General features: G+C 46.5%; 1 protein-coding gene across 3 annotated transcripts in view; it reads right to left on the bottom strand.

Annotated features, from left to right (window-relative positions):
• The window catches only part of SLC39A14 (solute carrier family 39 member 14), a 46,168-nt gene that overhangs the window by 3,748 nt on the left and 22,766 nt on the right, over nt 1–19,654 (bottom strand). The window contains exons 1-8 of one of the 3 annotated variants that reach the window (XM_081795626.1): nt 13,219–13,243; nt 10,918–11,198; nt 8,967–9,153; nt 7,987–8,156; nt 3,706–3,828; nt 2,778–2,966; nt 2,452–2,659; nt 1,227–1,411 (exon numbers count right to left, since the gene is read on the bottom strand). In XM_081795626.1, the coding sequence (XP_081651752.1) occupies nt 1,227–1,411; nt 2,452–2,659; nt 2,778–2,966; nt 3,706–3,828; nt 7,987–8,156; nt 8,967–9,153; nt 10,918–11,184 (1,329 nt within the window). In that variant the 5' untranslated portion in view covers nt 11,185–11,198; nt 13,219–13,243. Of the gene's footprint in view, nt 1–1,226; nt 1,412–2,451; nt 2,660–2,777; nt 2,967–3,705; nt 3,829–5,806; nt 5,977–7,986; nt 8,157–8,966; nt 9,154–10,917; nt 11,199–13,218; nt 13,244–19,654 lie in introns of those variants that run through there. The other 2 variants (XM_078445456.2, XM_078445457.2) reach the window with 2 other exon arrangements.

Here is a 19,654-nt window from a genome sequence, read left to right as displayed (position 1 = left end):
GGACTCAAGGGCCCCGCTGCTGGCCAGTAAGGCAGGGGACAGAGAGCGGACCTTCTCATTCAAGCAATCCAGAAAAATGTCTTAACCGTGGGGGAGTGGGGAGCTCCCCACAAGAGAGGAGAGAATCTAAAATGCTTCCAGGGAGTGAGAATGGGTCATGGTGGTCAGCACTCTTATCACTGCAACAAAAGTATTATTTTCGAGGGACATGGAAAATAATTCATGCAAAATATGACCTCAAAGAACAGGTCATGCCAACAAACAAGAAATCAACCTTGTTATGCAAAATATAATGAATAATGAAATACCAATCAGGTATTTCATTAGCCAACTCAAAGCCACTTAAAGGGGCTACACCAAACATCAGCGGGTACCATTATAATGCATGCTTTCAGGCACCGCTGACACTGGCAACACTCATTAAGAAGTGCTGAGTTGGGTTCAAGCATCTTCTTTAATAACATATGCTGGTAAGTTTTTTTGTCCTTTAAAAGCTAATATCCTCCAAATGAGTGTGCTTCAATCCTGAGGCAAAGTAATGACATGTTTTTCATCTTATCAAGAAAATAACGGACTATTTTAAGTTTTTATTCTACTCTTATATGCTGGACCACATTTATACACAGCATGAGGTAAGTCAGGTTCTTTACAAATGGTATTTTGATAGATACTGTATTATGTCTGTGCCATATGTGTGCCCACTCTTTTAAGGACAATGTTATATTATATTAATTTGGATAAAATGTGATTTGACAACTGATTTAAATAAAATACTTGCTTCACTTAAAAAAATAAGTAAAATCTAATGTCCTCTTAAAAAGCATTGAACTGGGGCGCCTGGGTGGCTCAGTCGGTTAAGCGGCCGACTTCGGCTCAGGTCATGATCTCGCGGTTCGTGAGTTCGAGCCCCGCGTCGGGCTCTGTGCTGACAGCTCAGAGCCTGGAGCCTGTTTCAGACTTCTGTGTCTCCCTCTCTCTGACCTTCCCCCGTTCATGCTCTGTCTCTCTCTGTTTCAAAAATAAATAAACGTTAAAAAAAATTAAAAAAAAAAAAAAAAAAAAAAGCTTTGAACTATATGCCTTAAATAGGTGACCTGTGTGGTATATGAATGATTCCTCAATTGAGCTATTATGAACAAACTAATTCATGTCCTCTTAGCTGCCTCCCCTCCAAAGAATAACCTAGTGCAATTCTGCCTACATGGCATGAACTATGGAAGACTTACCATATCAGCCAGAGCAATATACAAAAACATTCCTCCAGCCAGTGCAAAGATCCAGTTGGCAGAGAAGTGGCTGCCAGCCAGGATGCCAAAGGCCAGACCCACGTAACAGCAGCAGGCAGAAAGGAAGTTGAAGAAGAGAGCCTGCTGGATACTCATCCCAGCATTCAGCAGGATGACAAAGTCTCCTAAGGAGGGATAACAAGAGGGAACGTGTGTGGAAGAGTTACACCAGGTCACGGACAGAGAGCACAGTGAGGACAGACTGCTTGAACTATACATAACATCTGGGTGAAAATCAAGACGGCCTCAGACCTGAGAGCGCAGGGACAAGTCTAAGGCACCCCTCCTCTTCACCTCTTCACATCTAGGAGTGGTCTCCATTTGCAAAACTTAGCTGCATACTTTCAGCCTAGAGGCTGAAAATAATGCACAGGATTTTCAACATAGCCAACCAACTAGCAGTTGCTAGCAATTGCTCTTTTGCTTGATGGTGAAGTAGAAGTTTTTTCCTCACAACTATACTGAATGATGTTTTTAGGAAACAAAATGGAGACTGAGAGAAGTTAAGTAATTTGCCCAACGTTACAAGCCAGTAAATTGGCAAAGGTAGAACTTGACCTTGAGTCCCTGAGCCTCCAAAGTCTAGGTCTTTTATACTCTTGCTCTGCTAAAACTAACCCCCTAACTCCAGGTTCATCTACTTCTTCCACCCACCAGACCTCTAACAGACATCTCAGCCTCTGGGAGACTAATAGGATGAGGGGTGCCTGGGTGGCTCAGTCAGTTAAGCGCCCCTCTTCGGCTCAGGTCATGATCTCATGGTTCATGAGTTCAAGCCCCACGTCAGGCTCTGTACTGACAGCTCAGACCCTGGAGCCTGCTTTGAATTCTGTGTCTCTCTCTCTGCCCCTTCTTCGCTCACGCTCTCTCTCAAAAATAAATGAAAAATCTATGAGGTAAGTATTATTATTAACCCCATTAGAGAGGTGAGGAAACAGCACAGGATATGGACTGGGAAGGGAAACAAACATCCCAATAAAAATCTTCATCATTTTCAATGATCAATTTTCAATTATGAATTCAACTGGTAAGAATTGGTGGTTAGATTTTACATAGCACAGAGAATGTGTTAAGCAGTTACAACAAGCATTCTGAAGTTGGGGGCGGGGGCAGTGGGACACATGAAGGGTGCTGCAGGGGACGCCAGCGGTGCAGGCACACTCACCTAGCTCATGTGGGAACTCCTCGCACAGGATGGCCACCGAGGTACTGATGCCTTGGAAAACAGACACGGTGAAGGAGGCACCAATAGCCAGGCCATCGATGAAATTGTGGAGGCCGTCGCTCAGGGTGATCATCCAGGCCAGAGTGCCAATATCAGAGTAGCGGACACCTTTCAGCCAGTAACAGGCACTCTGGGAAGCCTGCAGGTCCTACAATAAAGCCCATCCCCACGGCCCCAGGTCAAAGGATGAATGATGGACCTTCAAGGTAGGCCCAAATCATCAAGGCCATTACTGGTTAAAGGCCAACAGCAGATGGCCCACTGACCTGGACAGAGAGTGAGCCCACGATGACCTTCTCGTCCATCATGGGGGCCTTCCCATCCAGCTCACTGCTGCAGTGCTGAGGAATCATATGGTCCAGATCCCCGTTCTGCAGCTTCTCGGTCACCCCCTCCTCCTGGTCCTTCTTGGAAGGAAGCGTCTCAGAGGCATAATGGCTATGTCCATGATGATGCTGGAGGAACCATGGGGAAGGGTCAGCACGACACTCACCAAAACCACAAAGCTTCTTGAGCACTGGTAGGTGCTCCCAGCACTGGGAAGACCTCATTCCCACCATCAGAGAAAACATAAGCAGGCAATGCACACAGAAACCAAGGGAAAGCTGTTATAGAAAGCTGAACTAAGGTGAATGTAAGGGCTTAGTGTAGGACAGAAATCAAAACAGTGACCTCATGGCCATCACTTGGTCCAACGAGGTGGTATTGCTAGTGAGGTTTAGAGCTCCTCCGTTGCACTGGATAATGTTATTCCATTCGGCAACTGATCACTGTGTGCCAGGCACCAAAGATACCTTTTTGGAACTATACCGCAACAATCATTCCTCTGTTCTCTGCGGTGGCACTTTCTATGTAATGACTATGTACTGAGCCCCTCCTTCACCTCCTAGAGTACAAAAGGTATATTAAAAAAACAATCTAGAATAAAATGAGGGGATATACCACTGCCTAGCAAAAGGCACGCAGGGCCAGATCTGGCTTCTGGTCTGTCCTCAGCCTTTGCTAATACCCTCGTGAGGGGAGATGGGAGATCTATTCCTGAAATCTGTCGGTTATAATCCACTCTTGGGGGAAGAGGGGGGACAGCAGGTAAGCTCACTGCATTGGTGACACCACTACCAAGACATACAGACATTTCTCAGATGGATGCTTTCCCTACAAGCACTTTTCCCTTTACTAACAATTAGGCCTCACCTCATTTTTCTGCTTAAGAAGCATCTTCAAGATCTTCTCTGTGAAAAAGAAAAGATAAAAGCCCCCAAACACCACCGCAGACTTGGAGACATAATAATCTTCCAGAGGGTTGAAACCAAAAGCCTGTGGACCCAGGAAAACAAAATGAGTTTAAGAAAATAAAAAAATCTCCACGGGTCCCCTCTCATCTCTTAACCACTTCCTTGATTCTAGGAAAGGAAAGAGACGCACTCTTTGTGATAGCTCTGCCGCCTTACCCCTTCCTGCCCTTCCAGCAAAATCGAGCCCTTGACTTTCCTTCATGCCATATCACCAGGGCCTGTTAGGGTCTCTCTAGCTCATTTTCTGATGCAAAAGATCAGTCCCCTTTAGAATTATACTCCCAAGAACAGCCTTGGATATGGTTTTCTACTTTTAATTAGGACTCTGTCTTCATTTTTCCTTTGCTACAAGGGCAGAACCTGCCTGCAAATTCCATACTTAAGGAGACACTTATGTTTATTTCCATTCCTTATCTAATGTTCCCAGTTGATCTGCCTGTAAACACAAAGAGAGATGGTGTAATTATACTTTCTAAAATGGGAAATCCATTCCCCAGTTAAATAGTAAGAATTGTGGCATCTTCTTGACCGCAGACCTTCCAGTGACCACAAAGCCAAAAAAGCAGACTGTGTCACTGCACATGTCAATTTTGGGGTTTTTGTTTTGGGTTATTTCTGGAAACTTCACTTATCAAGGGGGGCAAAAAAGAATCCATTGGGAAAACCACTGGAGTAGGAATCAGGAGAATCCCACTCTCAGTGATATTCCTGACTTGTGGTGGGGCCTTGGGTAACTGTCCGGTGACTTGCTCCCTCCATTTTCTGACAGGAAGCAAGCCTCTCAAATAAACCAGCCTTCTCACGAATAGGTCAAAGATAAAAGTGACCATAAGCACCGGGAACGCTGGGCTGCTTAAAAGATGTTTCTCCTTTCTGTTTTAAAGGGACAAAATCCATCTCTACTCGCTTGTGTAGTTTTCTAAGAGACATAAAGGTCAAGTTCTAGTATGTCAAGAAACAACACACACAGGCCCAATTTCCAGGAGAGGCAAATCATCTTAAGGAAGAGTGGAGTGAAAACTGTCCATTGACAGTTCTCTGCAGGAAGCCATGAAGAATGGCAGAGTACAAAAGCATGGCTTTAGCAGTTCTGACACCTGGCCTCTAGGATACGTTTTCTTGTTCTCTATTAAATGGGTAAAACCCTACTTCTCTAGACATCAGCTGATCTAAGAAGTCAACTAGGAAAACACAAACCCACATTATGGAAAACATAAGGTACTATCAGAATGTGGCATCGTCTCTGTGCTTCAACTCTGGCTCGGCCCAGGCCTGTCAGACCACCTACAAGGAGACACCTCCTGCATATACTCATTAGCGGGTCTACTGCAGAGATTACACCAAATCAGATGAAGCTTCTCCAAGGCTGCCTGCCAAACATTACAAAGACTAAGCTCCTCCTGTTCTGTGGAGATTTTCCCACTAACCTTGGCAAAGGGGCAAAGGTGCCATCAATGTATGTGAAACCAGGCCATTTTATTTAGATTACCTTTGTCCCAAAACAACCTACTGCGGAGAACGCATCGTTTTATTGAGATCTAGGGATTCTGTCGGTTTTTCTGTGTGTGTGCCTGCAGCCTCAAATCGGGAGCCATCAAGTGATCTAACTGCACTACACCTTTTCACCTAGCAGTCAGAGAGCATGAACCAGGCACCAGGCACTTTACAAATACTAACTCATGTAGCCCTCGCAATGCCAACGTGGGATCAGTCCTATCATTTCCCCCATTTTGCATATGAGGAAACAGAAGCACAGAGAAGTTCAATGACTTGCCCAAGGTCACAGAACTTGTAGAAGGGTAGAGCTGGGATTCCTACCCAGCTCCCAAACCTATACTATGCTGCCTCCTAACTCATGAGTCAATCTCAACTTCACTTTCCACAAGGAAGGGACCTCCTTCCTGTGCCTTGTATAGAAGTGGAGGGTGCTCCCGCTGTGCCCCGCAGTCCCCCCCAGAGACTGGCATGCTCCTGTGTGAGAAAGCCCTGGCTTGCCATACCTCGGGGATGAGCTGGAAGAGGGCGTTGGAGTAGAGGGTTCCAATCGCCAGAGCTATGAAGTAGAGCAGCAGCCTCTTGTAAAAAGTCTTCTTCATGAAGGGCACCACGCTGGCCCCCATGAGGGAGCAGAGGGAGATGACGGTCACACAGAGGAGACCGTATCCCCACACTGCCGTTGGGGGAGAACCAGCCCCACCCAGGACAGGGAGAAGGGCAAACGCCCCATTTCACAGCGACCACCATTTAGGGAAAACATGGGGTGGAAAGGACGGGGAGGCAACGAGGAAGGTTTTGGTGGATATTAACAAGGAAACAAAAAAGGAAAAATCAGAGAGACAAGTAGGGAGGGAGAGAGAAATAGAAAATTTGTTAGTGATTCAAGTCTGATGAAATTTCCTTCAATCAGTTCAGAAGAAATGAAGAGGAATTCAAGGTGGCCTTGGAACCCGTGGCTCCCACCCCAGCTGCTGCCTTTGGTGGCCCAAGTGACACCTGGAGGTGCACCTGCCAGCTGGTGTGGCTGCAGGGCGGGGCACTGCCTCCTCACACAGCTGAGGTGTGCTCAGGCCTATCCACAGGCTGCCCATGGCAGACTTTGGACTCAGAGGGCTCTCTTCAATAGGAAACAAGATCAAGGAGACAAAGAGATCTCATTGTGCTGGCTGCCATGTTTGCTTTTCACATGTGGCTTATACCATATAGGCACACGCACTTCCACCTGGACTTGGTCTGGTTTTGCAAGATAAAACAAAGTCAGACGTGCAGGGCAGATGGATGGAGAACCAGTAAAACCCAATGCCCATATAACTTAGTTTCTTAACCTTCTCAGGTTTGTTTGTCTCAAGTCTGTTTCCATTTGCTCTGAGAGAACTCCAGCATGGAGGACAGAGTTCCAAGATCACCTTGTCACAAAAAATATCTCCTCTATCATTTCCCAGTGTCACACACTCCAGGTAGGACAAAACTGAGCCAGGATGAGGCACTCCCCTGGGAGCCCCAGGGGCGGAGCATGTACAATTATTGTTTTCCATTTAATAAGCAACAAGGCATTTCATTTTGAATCTTTAAAAAATTAATAAATTCAGTTTCTGGAGCTGAAAAAAAATAAAATAAAAGCCCAAGATGAGGTCTCCCCTTGAAGCACTTGTTAGATTCATGTAGAGTTTTGAGATAACATGGAGATGGTTACTCTTAAACCAGATTTCTTCTCTCACTTAGAAGGAACAGGCAAGGCCTGGGCTTTGCGTCTGGCATCTATTCTGGTGAGAGTCTTTTGATTGGCAAAGGCTGGGCAGCCAGAGACATGGGCTCTTTATGAAAGGCAGCTGCCACCAATCCCCAAGGGGGTCCCCACACAATCACCCCTACTGCATGTGCACAGCCCTGCCTGAGCTGACAGAGTGGGCAGACTATCAACTTGGGTCTTTTTTTTTTTTTTTTTTTTTTTAGCTCCTCAGTGGTCACAATTAAAAAGCAAAATTAACAAATATTTCAAACAGTCAAGTAAGGGCACCAGGAAGTCAGTCCTATCCCAGGAAAAAGTCAAGATGCAAGGTATGAAGGCCTGAGTGCCCCTTTCGTTTATCTTGGAATTTTAATTTGTTTTCGTTAAATAGTTTTTGTTCTGTTTGGCTCTCTATGCTACGAATTATGGCCTACTTGGGGTGGGGCGGAAGGATCCCTCACTTTTTAGGGCAATTCTATTGACCAGTTGGTAACCTCTTTTCCTTCCACCTCATTCCAGATGGGTGATCCCTTGGTGGCCACACCTGAACACTGTCAGGGCCTCTACTTAAGGCACGTACAGAGTACCAGGACTTGGACAGTGACCACCAGCTGCAGTGTTCCTCCTGAGCCCTGCAAACGGGGCAGTGGAGAGGCAGGGACTGGGAAAGGGAGGCTGAGAGATCTCCAACAGGGAGGGCACATGCGGAGAGCCTTGCATCTGACATCACCTGAAGAGGCCACAGGCCAACCTGGGTGCCCCAGGAGGGAGAGAAGTCCCTTGAGATCCAGAGTCAGAAGTCATTTGTGTTCCCTGATATGAGGGAGAAGTGAATGTTCCAGGTGGCAGTTGTCAGGAGCCTCGGAACACAGGGTGGGGGCAGGGCCATTAGGTAGGGGCTCAGCTGCAGGGCCCCCAGGGAAAGAGGACGCGCAAGTTTCTGTTCTACTGCACCTCTGGGATGAGCTGGAAGAGCGCGTTAGAGAGCAGCGTTCCAATGGACAGGGCGATGAAGTAAGTGAGCACACGGCTGAAAAATGCTTTCTCCGTGCACGGCAGGACGAGGACTCCCAGCAGAGAGGCCAGGTTAATCAGTGAAACACTGAGGAAGCCAAAGCCCCACACTGTGGAGGAACAAGAACAGACGAGGGCCTCCATTACTGAGGGTGGGGGTGCTCTTGCTGCCTGGGGTGGCCCATTCTCAATTCAGCTACCATCAGGGCAGACAGAGAGCACCAACCCGTCAGTACATTAACGGTTGAGTCCATCTCTTGCTGGGTGCTGTGGAGAAGCCTGAAAACAACCCAGCAAAGTCGCTATCCAAAGAAGCTTACCTTTTAGATGGAGAAGCAAGTGAAAACAGTAAAGTCCAAAAAACCATAGGAGTGAAATGATGATAGCAGGAAACAACAAAGGCAGCATATGCTAGGTACCAAGGGGTGGGCAGCGCACATCAGTGCGACAGGGTTTCAGAAGGGCAACCCAGGCCCGCAGGAGTCACAGACACTCACAGACCATGGTGAGTCCACTGTGGCTGGAGCAGAGGTACTGGGCAGGGTGGGGGAAAGGATAAAGTGGGCTGGGGGCAGCTAAACTGAAAACAAAACAAAACAAAAACAAACAAACAAACAAAAAAACCCAAGGCCATTAGTCCCTTGTAGTTTAATAAAAACAAAAATGAAAAAATAGCCAAAAAAACCCCACCAGGCTGGTCCAAAATCCCAACACTGAACATTGAGCAGCCGGTCTGACAACATGCTGGAGCAGTCTTGGGAATGCAGAAGGTATCAGTGTAATCATTACTCTGATTCACTCCCCTAGTGGTGATGAGCTGGTCACTTGTGAGACCTTCCGTGAGTGGCACCATCTATCAGCCCAGGGATCCACGTGACATGAGCACGGCCCCAGGCCCCTGCCTTCCTGTCCCAGCTCACCTTCAATTGCGCTTGGCTTCCCCTCTTCTGTCTGCTCATCCTCCTCGTTCTCCTGGTTCTCAGAGGAGCAGGCTCGGGAATCCAGCTGCTGGAGGATGGTAGGGCAGAACTCCTGGAACTCTCTCCTTCCAATCCGTGACTGGTTGCTGAAGTTGTGGGCAGCAAAGAGGTCTCCAGAACTAAAACACTGAGACAAAGTGGGAGAGGCAGGAAGCCTCTCAGAACCCAAAGTCACACCTCGCCCCTTGTAGCAACCGACAGCCTTCCACGAGGAGAAAATGGAGATGGAACCCTTCCAAATCTTGGGGAATCGGTAGACTAATCTCTAGGAACGAGAGCAAGGTAGTCCCTAAACTTGAAAAACTGATAGGTAATCTCAGAGATCAGCCATGCAGTGAAAGTCACACACTTTACACACACCCATTCATACAGGGCTGCCCAGAAGGTCTGGGAACAACTGAATTCCAATCTTTGTGACCAGGGTGTGGTTTGTGGAAAACATGATCTATTTGCATACCTGAAGAAACAGCTTCATTCAGATACCAAATCTGGCTGCACATCACAATAGCCTGAGGAGCTGTTATATTAAAATGCAGATTCCAGATACTTCTCCAGAGCTGTTATTGAGCACTGGCATCTAAAGAAGAACAGCAGTCCCCAAGACCCTATACATGGTGTCCCCAGTCTGAAGAACGTGTTGACAGAGATTAGTGGAGGAAGGAAGGAAAATCTAAAGATGCAGTGTACCTTGGAGCAAGTATGGGCTGGCCAGAGGACATGAACGCTCAGTCCCCTTGGGAGGTGTTAGGTTAGTACTCTCACATACCGTTCCTGTGAAACACTGCAGTTTTACTTCTAATTATACTTTATAAACTTACACATCAGTCTTTATCTGAGGCGGTTTTACATGGATCCGTCCTAACAGCCCTCTGGGTGTGGTGACAAGTGAGAGCTTCTGGGCCTACAAAGCTGAGGGCTGGACTCTGGTGACCCCAAGCTACTGCTGCCGTGCCAAGGGGCCCTCTGGGGTCAGTCTGCAAGAGCCTGTCAGGGCAGCCTTCTCCCCAGCTCAGACATTACCGCGTGCCTGTGGTTCTGCATCCAGGCTGCCTGGCCCCCTGGCTACGTGGCCTCTCCAAACTGTTCTCCTTCAGGCTGAAGCCCCCGGATGCCTAACCCACGAACCTCCCTCGATTCCTCTAGCATACACTCCCCTCCCTCTCTCATTTCTCAACTCTATGAAGACTATCCAGCCCACAGAATTTAACACTTCATGTTATTATCAGATGACTCTGTTCTCAGTTGGTTAAGCTCCCCATCGTGACAGCAAACTCTTCAACATGACTCATTTTTCTCTTTCTCACAGTCCTCAGCACAGGGAACAAAGCAGATATATAAAGACACTGCTGGCTGACTTACATTTGGCTGCCACAAATAGCCTCAGACTAGGATTAGCAAAGATGATATGGAAGAAAGAACAAAGAACCTGGGTCCCAGTCCTGAGCTCTCCAGGAGTCACCGTGAGACCCTCAGTATTGCTTTCTAAACAATGAAGACTTTCCACCCGCACCTGAGGCAGTGTGAGGTTCACCTGGGATTGCAGGCAAAGGGCCTTGTAAACTGTAAGCCCTATGAGAAATGCTAGCTGTCAGGGAGCTCCGGCTTGCCAGCGGTTCCAGGTGATCCCAGTGCAGCTGCAAGGAAGTTTGTGGAAGGCCGAGATCCCCCACTGACAGCTCCCTCCGGTAAGGGCTTCAAAACAGCCATTTGGGAGGGCAGGAGGTGCTGCTGGGGACTCAGACTCACTGACCCAGACAACGGGAGGAAGAAGAGTTGGCCCCTCTGCTCTGCCATCAAGGCTCACCTGCTCCAAGCTGCTTGGGCTCCCCATGCCTAACCAGACTGTGACCCTAGGAGGGCAGACAGTGCTCAGCAACACTTGGAGCCTTACCATCGAGAGGTTCCTCTGTCCCTGCAAAGGTTGGGTGACATTGTCCCGGCCCACTCCCACATCCAGGTGGTTGAGCAGGGCCTTCAGCTCCTGCAGGGTAAGGCTGTTCCCCTCCCCATATCGATGCAGGAGGTCCTGTAGGAAAGAGGCTGCGCTGATGGCTGGTGTCCCCGTGGACATAGAATGAGCTTCAGGAACAGCAGCACTCCATAAGCTGAGCAGGATCAGCAGGAAGCAGTCAGGGAAGGCTGGGTGTAGCAGCTTCATGATGGCAAATAAGCCTGTAAGAAGGAAAAGCAGGTGAGTGAGAGGCTCCAGAAACCGACACTCTCCTCTGGCTTCCCCACCAGACATGGCAGCCTCACTCCAGACAGCCTTCCCTTCCCCTCTAACTCTTTACCCTTCCCTAATACCTCTACCAAGCTTTTGAGAAAAACACTTCTCTTCAAAGCATGGAATAAAAAAATAATAAAAGGACAAATTCAACAGGTTTGACTAAACTTAAAAATACACAGTAAAAAAACTACTTGATTATGCTTAAAAAGTTTTTATCTTCTAGAGATTCAGAAATAATCGTGGATTAAAGGATATCTTACCTGGAACTTGCTTCAAAATAACAAAGGAGGGAGTATTTGCATTGGGAACATAGATGAGACACAATCAGGCATCAGGCATGAGTTAATAACTCATGAAACTGCTCAATTAGGTGAATGGGAATTTATTATACTATTCTACTTTTTTTTTTTTTTAAGTAGGCTCTATGCCCAATGTGGGGCTTGAACTCACAACCCTGAGATCAAGAGTTGCATGCTCTACCAACTGAGCCAGTCAGGAGCCCCTATACTATTCTACTTTTGTACATTGGAAATTTCTCCAAAATAAAAAGTTAAATTATAAATAAATAAATAAATAAATAAATAACAGGGCGCCTGGGTGGCTCAGTCAGCTAAGCGTGCAACTTTGGCTCGGGTCATGATCTCAAGGTTCATGAGTCCGAGCCCTGCATGGATCTCTCTTAGGAGCTCACTTAGGATCCTCTCTCTCCCCCTCTGCCTGTCCCTAACTTGTTCTCTCTCTTTCTCAACAACAAACAAACAAAACCTACAACTAAAAGAGGGTTTAGGCCAGGGGAATAAATACACCATCAAACATGACAAAGGTTTACCTATACTGCCTAAATTAGAGAACATGAAAAAATACTGAGATTCTCTCGTTTGTTAAGAATAGAAACTTAAGGGGGTAGAGGGATGGGCAAAACAGGTGAAAGGGATGAAGAGGTACAAACTTCCAGCTATAAAATAAATAAGACACAGGGATGAAAGGTACAGCTTGAGGAACATAGTCAATAATTCTGTAATAAATTGGTATAGTAACAGATGGTGACTACACTTACCTTGGTGAGCAATGTGTAATGCATATACATATTGAGTCAATATGTTCCATACCCAAAACCAATATATTGTATGTCAACAACAGTTCAATAAAAAAAGAACACAAGTTTAAAAGATGGACAGTGCTATATTGCTGCTTATTAAAATAGCAAAACAGATTTACAAAAGACACACCTGAATGTTAGTGAGGTTAAACAATAGAGTAAGATATGGCTGGTGGCTATATAAATCATGAGACTCGAAAAGTTATATGATAATAAAAGCATTTCAATCCTTTGAATTATTAAGTCTACCTTTGGAATTTATACCAATAGAAGCAATCCAAAAATACAAAGGCTGTAGGCAGAAAATTATGATCAAGCAAATTATATCCATTTCATTGAATAGTATGCAGCTATAAAAACGAAACCATGAGTTTCTTTTTTTTTTTTTTTTTAAATTTTTTTTTTTTTTAATTTTTTTTTTTTCAACGTTTTTTATTTATTTTTGGGACAGAGAGAGACAAACAGAGCATGAACGGGGGAGGGGCAGAGAGAGAGAGACACAGAATCGGAAACAGGCTCCAGGCTCTGAGCCATCAGCCCAGAGCCCGACGCGGGGCTCGAACTCACGGACCGCGAGATCGTGACCTGGCTGAAGTCGGACGCTTAACCGACTGCGCCACCCAGGCGCCCGGAAACCATGAGTTTCATGTAAAGCAAACAAGCAGAACAATTATGTAACAAAAGTAGGAAGTGAGAAGGACCAGGGAAACATGCCTAAAGTAGCAGGGCTGATGATTTTCTTTCATTAATCACTTCCTCAGTATAGTTATAATTTAATTAGTGAAATAAACAAATACCAGGTAGGGAAAATGAGCCTCCTATTTAATCCAGACCCGGGAACCCCATCACTACAGGTGTTTCCATACCTCCCAGACTCCCAGGGCCCTGGCACTCTTCTCACTGGATCACTCCACCTCAGGGCCTTTGCTTGTGGCAGAGGAGCTAGAGCAGAGTGGTTAAGAGTAGGCTTGTTTGGTTTGCATCCTGGTTCTGCCACTTGTTTACAAAGTGTGCGATCTTGGGCAAGATATTTAAACATTCTAGAGTCACTTGCAGTAGTGATGCAGGGGTGCCTAGCTGGCCCAGTCAGTGGTGTGTATGACTCTTGATCTTGGGGTTGCGAGCTCGAGCCCACATTGAGTGTAGAGATTACTTAAATACAACTTAAAAAGAGGAGTGATGCAGCTTACCCTGGCCTTTTGTGTCAGAAAGACCTGGCTTGAATTTCTGCTGGCCAGATTAGTGACCTTGGGCAAGTTACTTAGGTTCTACCTGTTTTCTCATCTATAAAATGGGTACGTACCTCACTGGGTTACTGTGAAAATTTAATGACATGAGCTATAGCAAGTCACCAAGTGCCTGACCTACATACAAAAAGCACTCAATCAAATGTTGTGATTTGATTATAATTAATCCACTTTGACTCCCTCCCAGCCCAGATACTGAGCTGCTAATGGAACTACTGGGAATATCCCTATGGCTAACTTTATTCCAGGCCTGTAGCACACACATCCCACGGGTCTCCCCAACAAATATACCAGGGGACATTCCAGGCTTTAGCTGCCACACATGGGGCATGCACAGCATCTGGAGACAGAAAAATATCTCTCTTCAAAGGAATGTACTTTGAGTCACACAAAGGGATGGATTAGCCATCAGCAAAAATAGGAGTAAAGTGTTACTTTGAGACTAACAACTCTCAAATCTACACTGAGAACCAGAGGCTAAGTTACAGTCAGCAGGTGGGATCTTAGGCTGAAATGGCTAAAATCCACTGTACAAAGAAAACCGTCCTCTACCTGGCCACACTATAATCTGAGGCATGCGTTGTACTATCAGAGCGATGGAGAGGAGGGCCACATGGATTTGTCAAAGGAGGGCAAAGAGATGATGAGGTCAGCAGCTGGTGTCACCAGCACCAACGCCGCTAAGCCCGTGACAGTTATGGATTCCTTGAAGAGAAGCTGGGATACTTATCTTCACCTAATAGATGAGGAAACCTGGTTTCAGAGATTAGGAAACATGATCCATAGGCAACAAGTCAAGCAGATTAAATTTTTCATGAACTGAAGCCAGTCTGAATGATGGGAAAGTCAGCGTACTCTGAACCACTTCACCACTGTATGGAGACATAAAATACGCACCCTGGGTCCCCAAGGAGGTCCGCAAAATCCTGCAGGTCTCTAGGCAGCTCTTCCCAATTTTATTTGTTTACTTATTTAAGTAAATTAAGTAATCTCTGCATCCAACGTGGAGCTCGACCTTACAACCCAGAGATCAAGAGTCGCATGCGCTACTGACTGAGCCAGCCAGACACCCTAGCTCTTCCCAATTTCTATCAGTGCCAACAAGCACCCCAAGTCCAGGCATAGCATGCGCTGAAGACCTGTGCAAGGGACCCCACAGGTACATGTTAGAGGCTAGCCTGTGTTACAGGGTGCCTTCTTTCTGTACAATCACTTCAACAAAACAACGGTCCCCACTTCAGCTATATTTCTCAAATTTATCTGCAGCAACTCCAAAACATCCAGAACAAACAAACAAAATCACTTCAAGTGTGAGACAGCCCACATAACTTGAAAAGCTTTGCCTGTCTGGGCATTCATGTCAAAGTAAGCATTTACAAAGAGTATCTGTTCTCCATTAACTCCGCGGCCCCTTGGCCCCTCGGTGTGGCTGGGAGAGCCTCCTGAAATGTACAGGCAGAACCTCCTGCCTGACCCAACACTCAAGACATGACCCACTCCCCTAAGAGTCTAAAAACAACTAGGAGGGCAGTTCAGAAGTCCTGGTCCAGGGATCCTGGCATTGCTAAAGACACTTCAAATTCAAGTGACCCTGGCCTTTTGGCAGACACAAAAGGGGAGCTTTCTGTTCCAATGGAGATTTTTTTCGTTAGCTGATAGTTATTTTTAGGGGAAAAAAAGAATTTATAGAAGATTGTCTGGAGGAAAAAAAGGAGAGAGGAAGAGAACACATACAGGTCTTGATGCAGCTGTAGGGTGAAGCTAGGCAGGGGTCCTCACCACATGGGCCCAGCTGTGGGAGGAAGCCCGGGTCTATTAAGGCTGTGGAAATGGGTGGGCCCCTGGGTGGACTCCCCCCAGTCCCAGGGAGCCAAGCCAGCTGCCCTCAAGGACACCTTCCAGGAGTAGTAAGAAGAGTGAACAGGGCAGGGCATGAAAACAAGCTGGAAAGAGACAAAGGCTCGAATGTCCTCTTGGTTCAGAGGACCAGGCCCTCCCACTAAAGACAAGTTGGAGTCTCTCCACTCCTTTGTTCACCTGGCTTGGGTTCAAAGAAGTAAATTATTTTAGTGCCTTTAGGTCTGCCTCCAAGGCGCCAGAGCCAATCCTCCTAGGGGGAAATAAAAATCCTAAAAGAAAGTCAGCAAGAGATGCTTGCTCTCAGACCTTCTGTGAAACTTTAGGTTTCCTCACCATCTTGGAGGCTCCTGAATTAGGATTCCACTTGCCTGCCATCCCTTCACTGGATCCAGAAGTATCTCATCCTAAAAATGGCACTTCTGTCCCGTGGACATAGTTTAACTATCGCACTTAACAGGCTGCTGGTTATCTATGCCCATTTACTAGGAGCAAAAACATTTACTTCTAGCTAGAGTGTCAAAGCAGCGACTGATTATGACGCTTGGTGCAGAGGTTGGACATTGGGACCCAACAGGCCTGGGAGTGCCAGACCTTCAAACATCCACTCCCTTCCCCGACTACCAGCTGGCCAAAGAGACCACCATTCTCACTCACTCTTGGAGCCTTCTGGGTTGAGGAATGAAACACGAACATGGGCTCCAGAGACAAACATGGGTAAGGAACAACTGTTTCCAAGGGCACTGGTAAGCCACAGGAAATGGGTGAACAATGTTGTCTGTAAACCCACCTACTTGTGCCTATTCTGTGCCCCTAAAGGCATGGGCTATGTGGGAGCACAACAAATTATAAAGCTAGAACTCTTAAGCTGAGGTCTTACCTGCAGGTCGAAGGGTAGCAATCAGAGGAAGGGCAGCCTCAACTAGGTTTTTACAAAAAGCACTTTACTTAAAATTGAGAAAAGGTTGATTGTCTATACAAAAGAAAGACAGAAAGACACTGACCATGGGGGTTGAAGGGGTGGAAGAGGAGGTGTGGGTGGAGGGAAGGGGAAACTATAGTGATAGAAATGATGGCTCCCCAGAACCCCTGGCCTTAATGAATCACCTTAAGCTTTCCCCTCAATTGTTTTCTCCCCCACCTAAAATCCAAAGGATGTCAAAAGAGGTGTCTAGTTCTCTTATGTTCCTCTTGGGAACAGACAGCAAGGACACTAAGGTACCTATGACCTCAGTACACATTCAGGGCTCCAGGCCTGTGACTAGCTACAAGGCCCCAACTAGCTACAAGGCCATTCCCCACCCCTCGAGGGTTCTTTCCTGGTCAACAAGTTCACTTCTGTAGAACACCTTCAAATAGATTGGTCTTTCTCCAGTCTCTACCCCCACCCCATTCTAAGGCTGTGACCTGTCAGCCCAGTAGGAATGTCTCCCCAGGAGACACTCCCCACTAATGGTTAACTATTGCAGATGGGTCCAGGTGACCCAAGGGGGCAACATTCCTGAGCCTCCATTAGGAGACATGCAAAACCCTGAAACTTGCAGACAAAAGACAAAGCCAGGGGGAGGGGAAGAGGAGGGGGAGGTCTTGAGGAATCAAATCCTCCCTCCCGCCCCGGCGTTCAGTCTTAGTGGGTCCAAGTACCAAAGAAGTGTACTTCTAGCTTTGGCAACAGAAGGACCACTGGACCTGGTATGAGAAGGCCAGTTTGCAGCAACTCCAAGCAACGCACTGAGCTCACTAGATCTGTTTCCTTAGTTCAGAAAGAGGAAAATAAACATGCAGAGTTTTGAGTATTAATATAAAGTATGTTGAAACATTATATGAAAATAAAGACTTCTGAGTTAAGATGGAGAAATGAAATTGGCATCACAATTTTCCTTCCCCTGATCATTGATATTTGAGTACCAAGGGGCACCTGGGTAGCTCAGTCAGTTAAGCATATTCTTGATTTAGGCTCAAGTCACGATCCCAGGGTCATGGGATGGAGCCCCATTGTCGGGCACCATGCTGAGTGTGGAGTCTGCTTGAGATTCTCTCTCTAGCCCTTTGCATGCTCTTTTTCTCTAAAATTTAAAAAAGAGGGGTGTCTGGGTGGCTCAGTCGGTTAAGCGGCCAACTTCGGCTCAGGTCATGATCTTGCGGTCCATGAGTTCGAGCCCTGTGTCGGGCTCTGTGCTGACAGCTCAGAGCCTGGAGCCTGTTTCAGATTCTGTGTCTCCCTCTCTCTCTCTGACACTCCCCCGTTCATGCTCTGTCTCTCCCTGTCTCAAAAATAAATAAACGTTAAAAAATAAATAAATAAATAAACTTTGAAAAAAAAAATTTTTTAAATAAATAAAATTTAAAAAAGAAAATTTTTTTGAGTAAAAAATCAGAAAAAAAAAAAGAAAAAAAAAAAAGACACCAACAGCAACCAAACACAGAGATGGGCATAATCTGATCAGTAACTTCAAAACCAGAGGCAAGTTAAGAAATGCAGGAGGGGGACGCCTGGGTGGCTCAGTCAGTTAAGCATCCGACTTCAGCTCAGGTCACGATCTCGCGGTCCATGAGTTCGAGCCCCGCGTCGGGCTCTGGGCTGATGGCTCAGAGCCTGGAGCCTGCTTTCGATTCTGTGTCTCCCTCTCTCTCTGCCCCTCTCCCGTTCATGCTCTGTCTCTCTCTGTCTCAAAAATAAATAAACGTTAAAAAAAAAATTAAAAAAAAAAAGAAATGCAGGAGGCACCATCCATGGCTTCTCTCCTAGGCCTGGCCCAGCCCTCACAGCCACAGCAAGGACAGAGGAGCCAGAATTCTCACTGACCTCTCCCAAATCTGCAGGCAAACAGCTGCCAAATCTTTTTTCTCTTCAATTAAGGAGTAGTGGGAAAAGTTGCTGGGAAACAAACAGGTGACACTGGAACAAGAACAATGAGCGACTCTCCTGGAGGGAAATCAGGGCCCCAAGGCCACATACTGAACTGGGGAAGTGATCCAATTCCCAGTGAGTATTCCTCCCCTTCCAACAGACCTGAACGCACCTCCTATATACGTGGCCGCCCACGCCATGGGGGCTGCTACCAAAACCCAGAATCTGGGGCAGATCCAGCTCCCCCACCGCAGCTCCTCTCCACTCGCTACAGGCCACAGAAAACAGGTCATGAATACCCGGCCCTCAACCCTGCTGTCGTTGTGGTGGAGGGGCAAGTCAGCCTCAACGTAGTGGGAAGAAAGTCTTGTTTTAGAACCGACAGAACCCAACAGCACTAGCATGAACACGATGAGAATAGCAGGCGAACCATGCAAAAGACAAAGATGTCGACCCAAAGTAAAACATTAACTCCAGAGAAAGCAATTCCTCACAACTGCTTCACACTGCAGAATAAGTTAATTAGAACATTAATGCAATAAAACCAGAGCTCAAAGGTGAAATTAGGGGCGCCTGGGTGGCTCAGTCGCTTAAGCCTCCGACTTCGGCTCAGGTCATGATCTCAGTTTGTGAGTTCGAGCCCCGCATCGGGCTCTGTGCTGACAGCTCAGAGCCTGGAGCCTGCTTCGGATTCTGTGTCTCCCTCTCTCTCTGCCCGTCCCCTGCTCACACTGTCTCTCTCTGTCTTTCAAAAAAGGAATAAATGTTAAAAAAAAAAAATTTTTTTTTAAAGATGAAATTATAAAACAAAGTGACATCAAAGGGGATGCAGGCTTACTAAAAAAAAAAAGAACAAAACATCACTAAAGAGCCAATAAATAAATTATCATGAACAGAGAACAGAATTCTGCCAGTAATTTAAAATAGAAATACTGACAAAAGAAGGTCTGAAATAACCACAGTGAATGAGGAAGGAAAAGACAGATTAAAACATGTAATGAGGGTGGCTCAGTTGATTGAGTGCCCAACTCTTGATTTTGGCTCAGGTCATGATTTCACAGTTCGTGGGATCGAGCCCCATGTCGGGCTCTTCGCTGACAGTGTGAGGCCTGCTTAGGATTCTCTCTCTCCCTCTCTCTCTACCCCTATCCTCCACTTTCATTCTTCCTCTTAAAAAAAAAAAAAGTTGCAGCGCCTGGGTGGCTCAGTCTGTTAAGCATCCAACTTCGGCTCTGGTCATGATCTCACAGTCTTCGAGTTTGAGCCCACATCAGGCTCTGTGTTGACAGCTCAGAGCCTGGAGTCTGCTTTGGATTCTGTGTCTCCCTCTTCCTCTGCCCCTCCCCT

The sequence above is a fragment of the Panthera onca genome, chromosome B1, assembly GCF_046562875.1.
Source record: "Panthera onca isolate mPanOnc1 chromosome B1, mPanOnc1 haplotype 2, whole genome shotgun sequence".
NCBI classification, from domain to species: domain Eukaryota; kingdom Metazoa; phylum Chordata; class Mammalia; order Carnivora; family Felidae; genus Panthera; species Panthera onca.
This window is presented reverse-complemented; position numbering and strand designations above follow the sequence as displayed.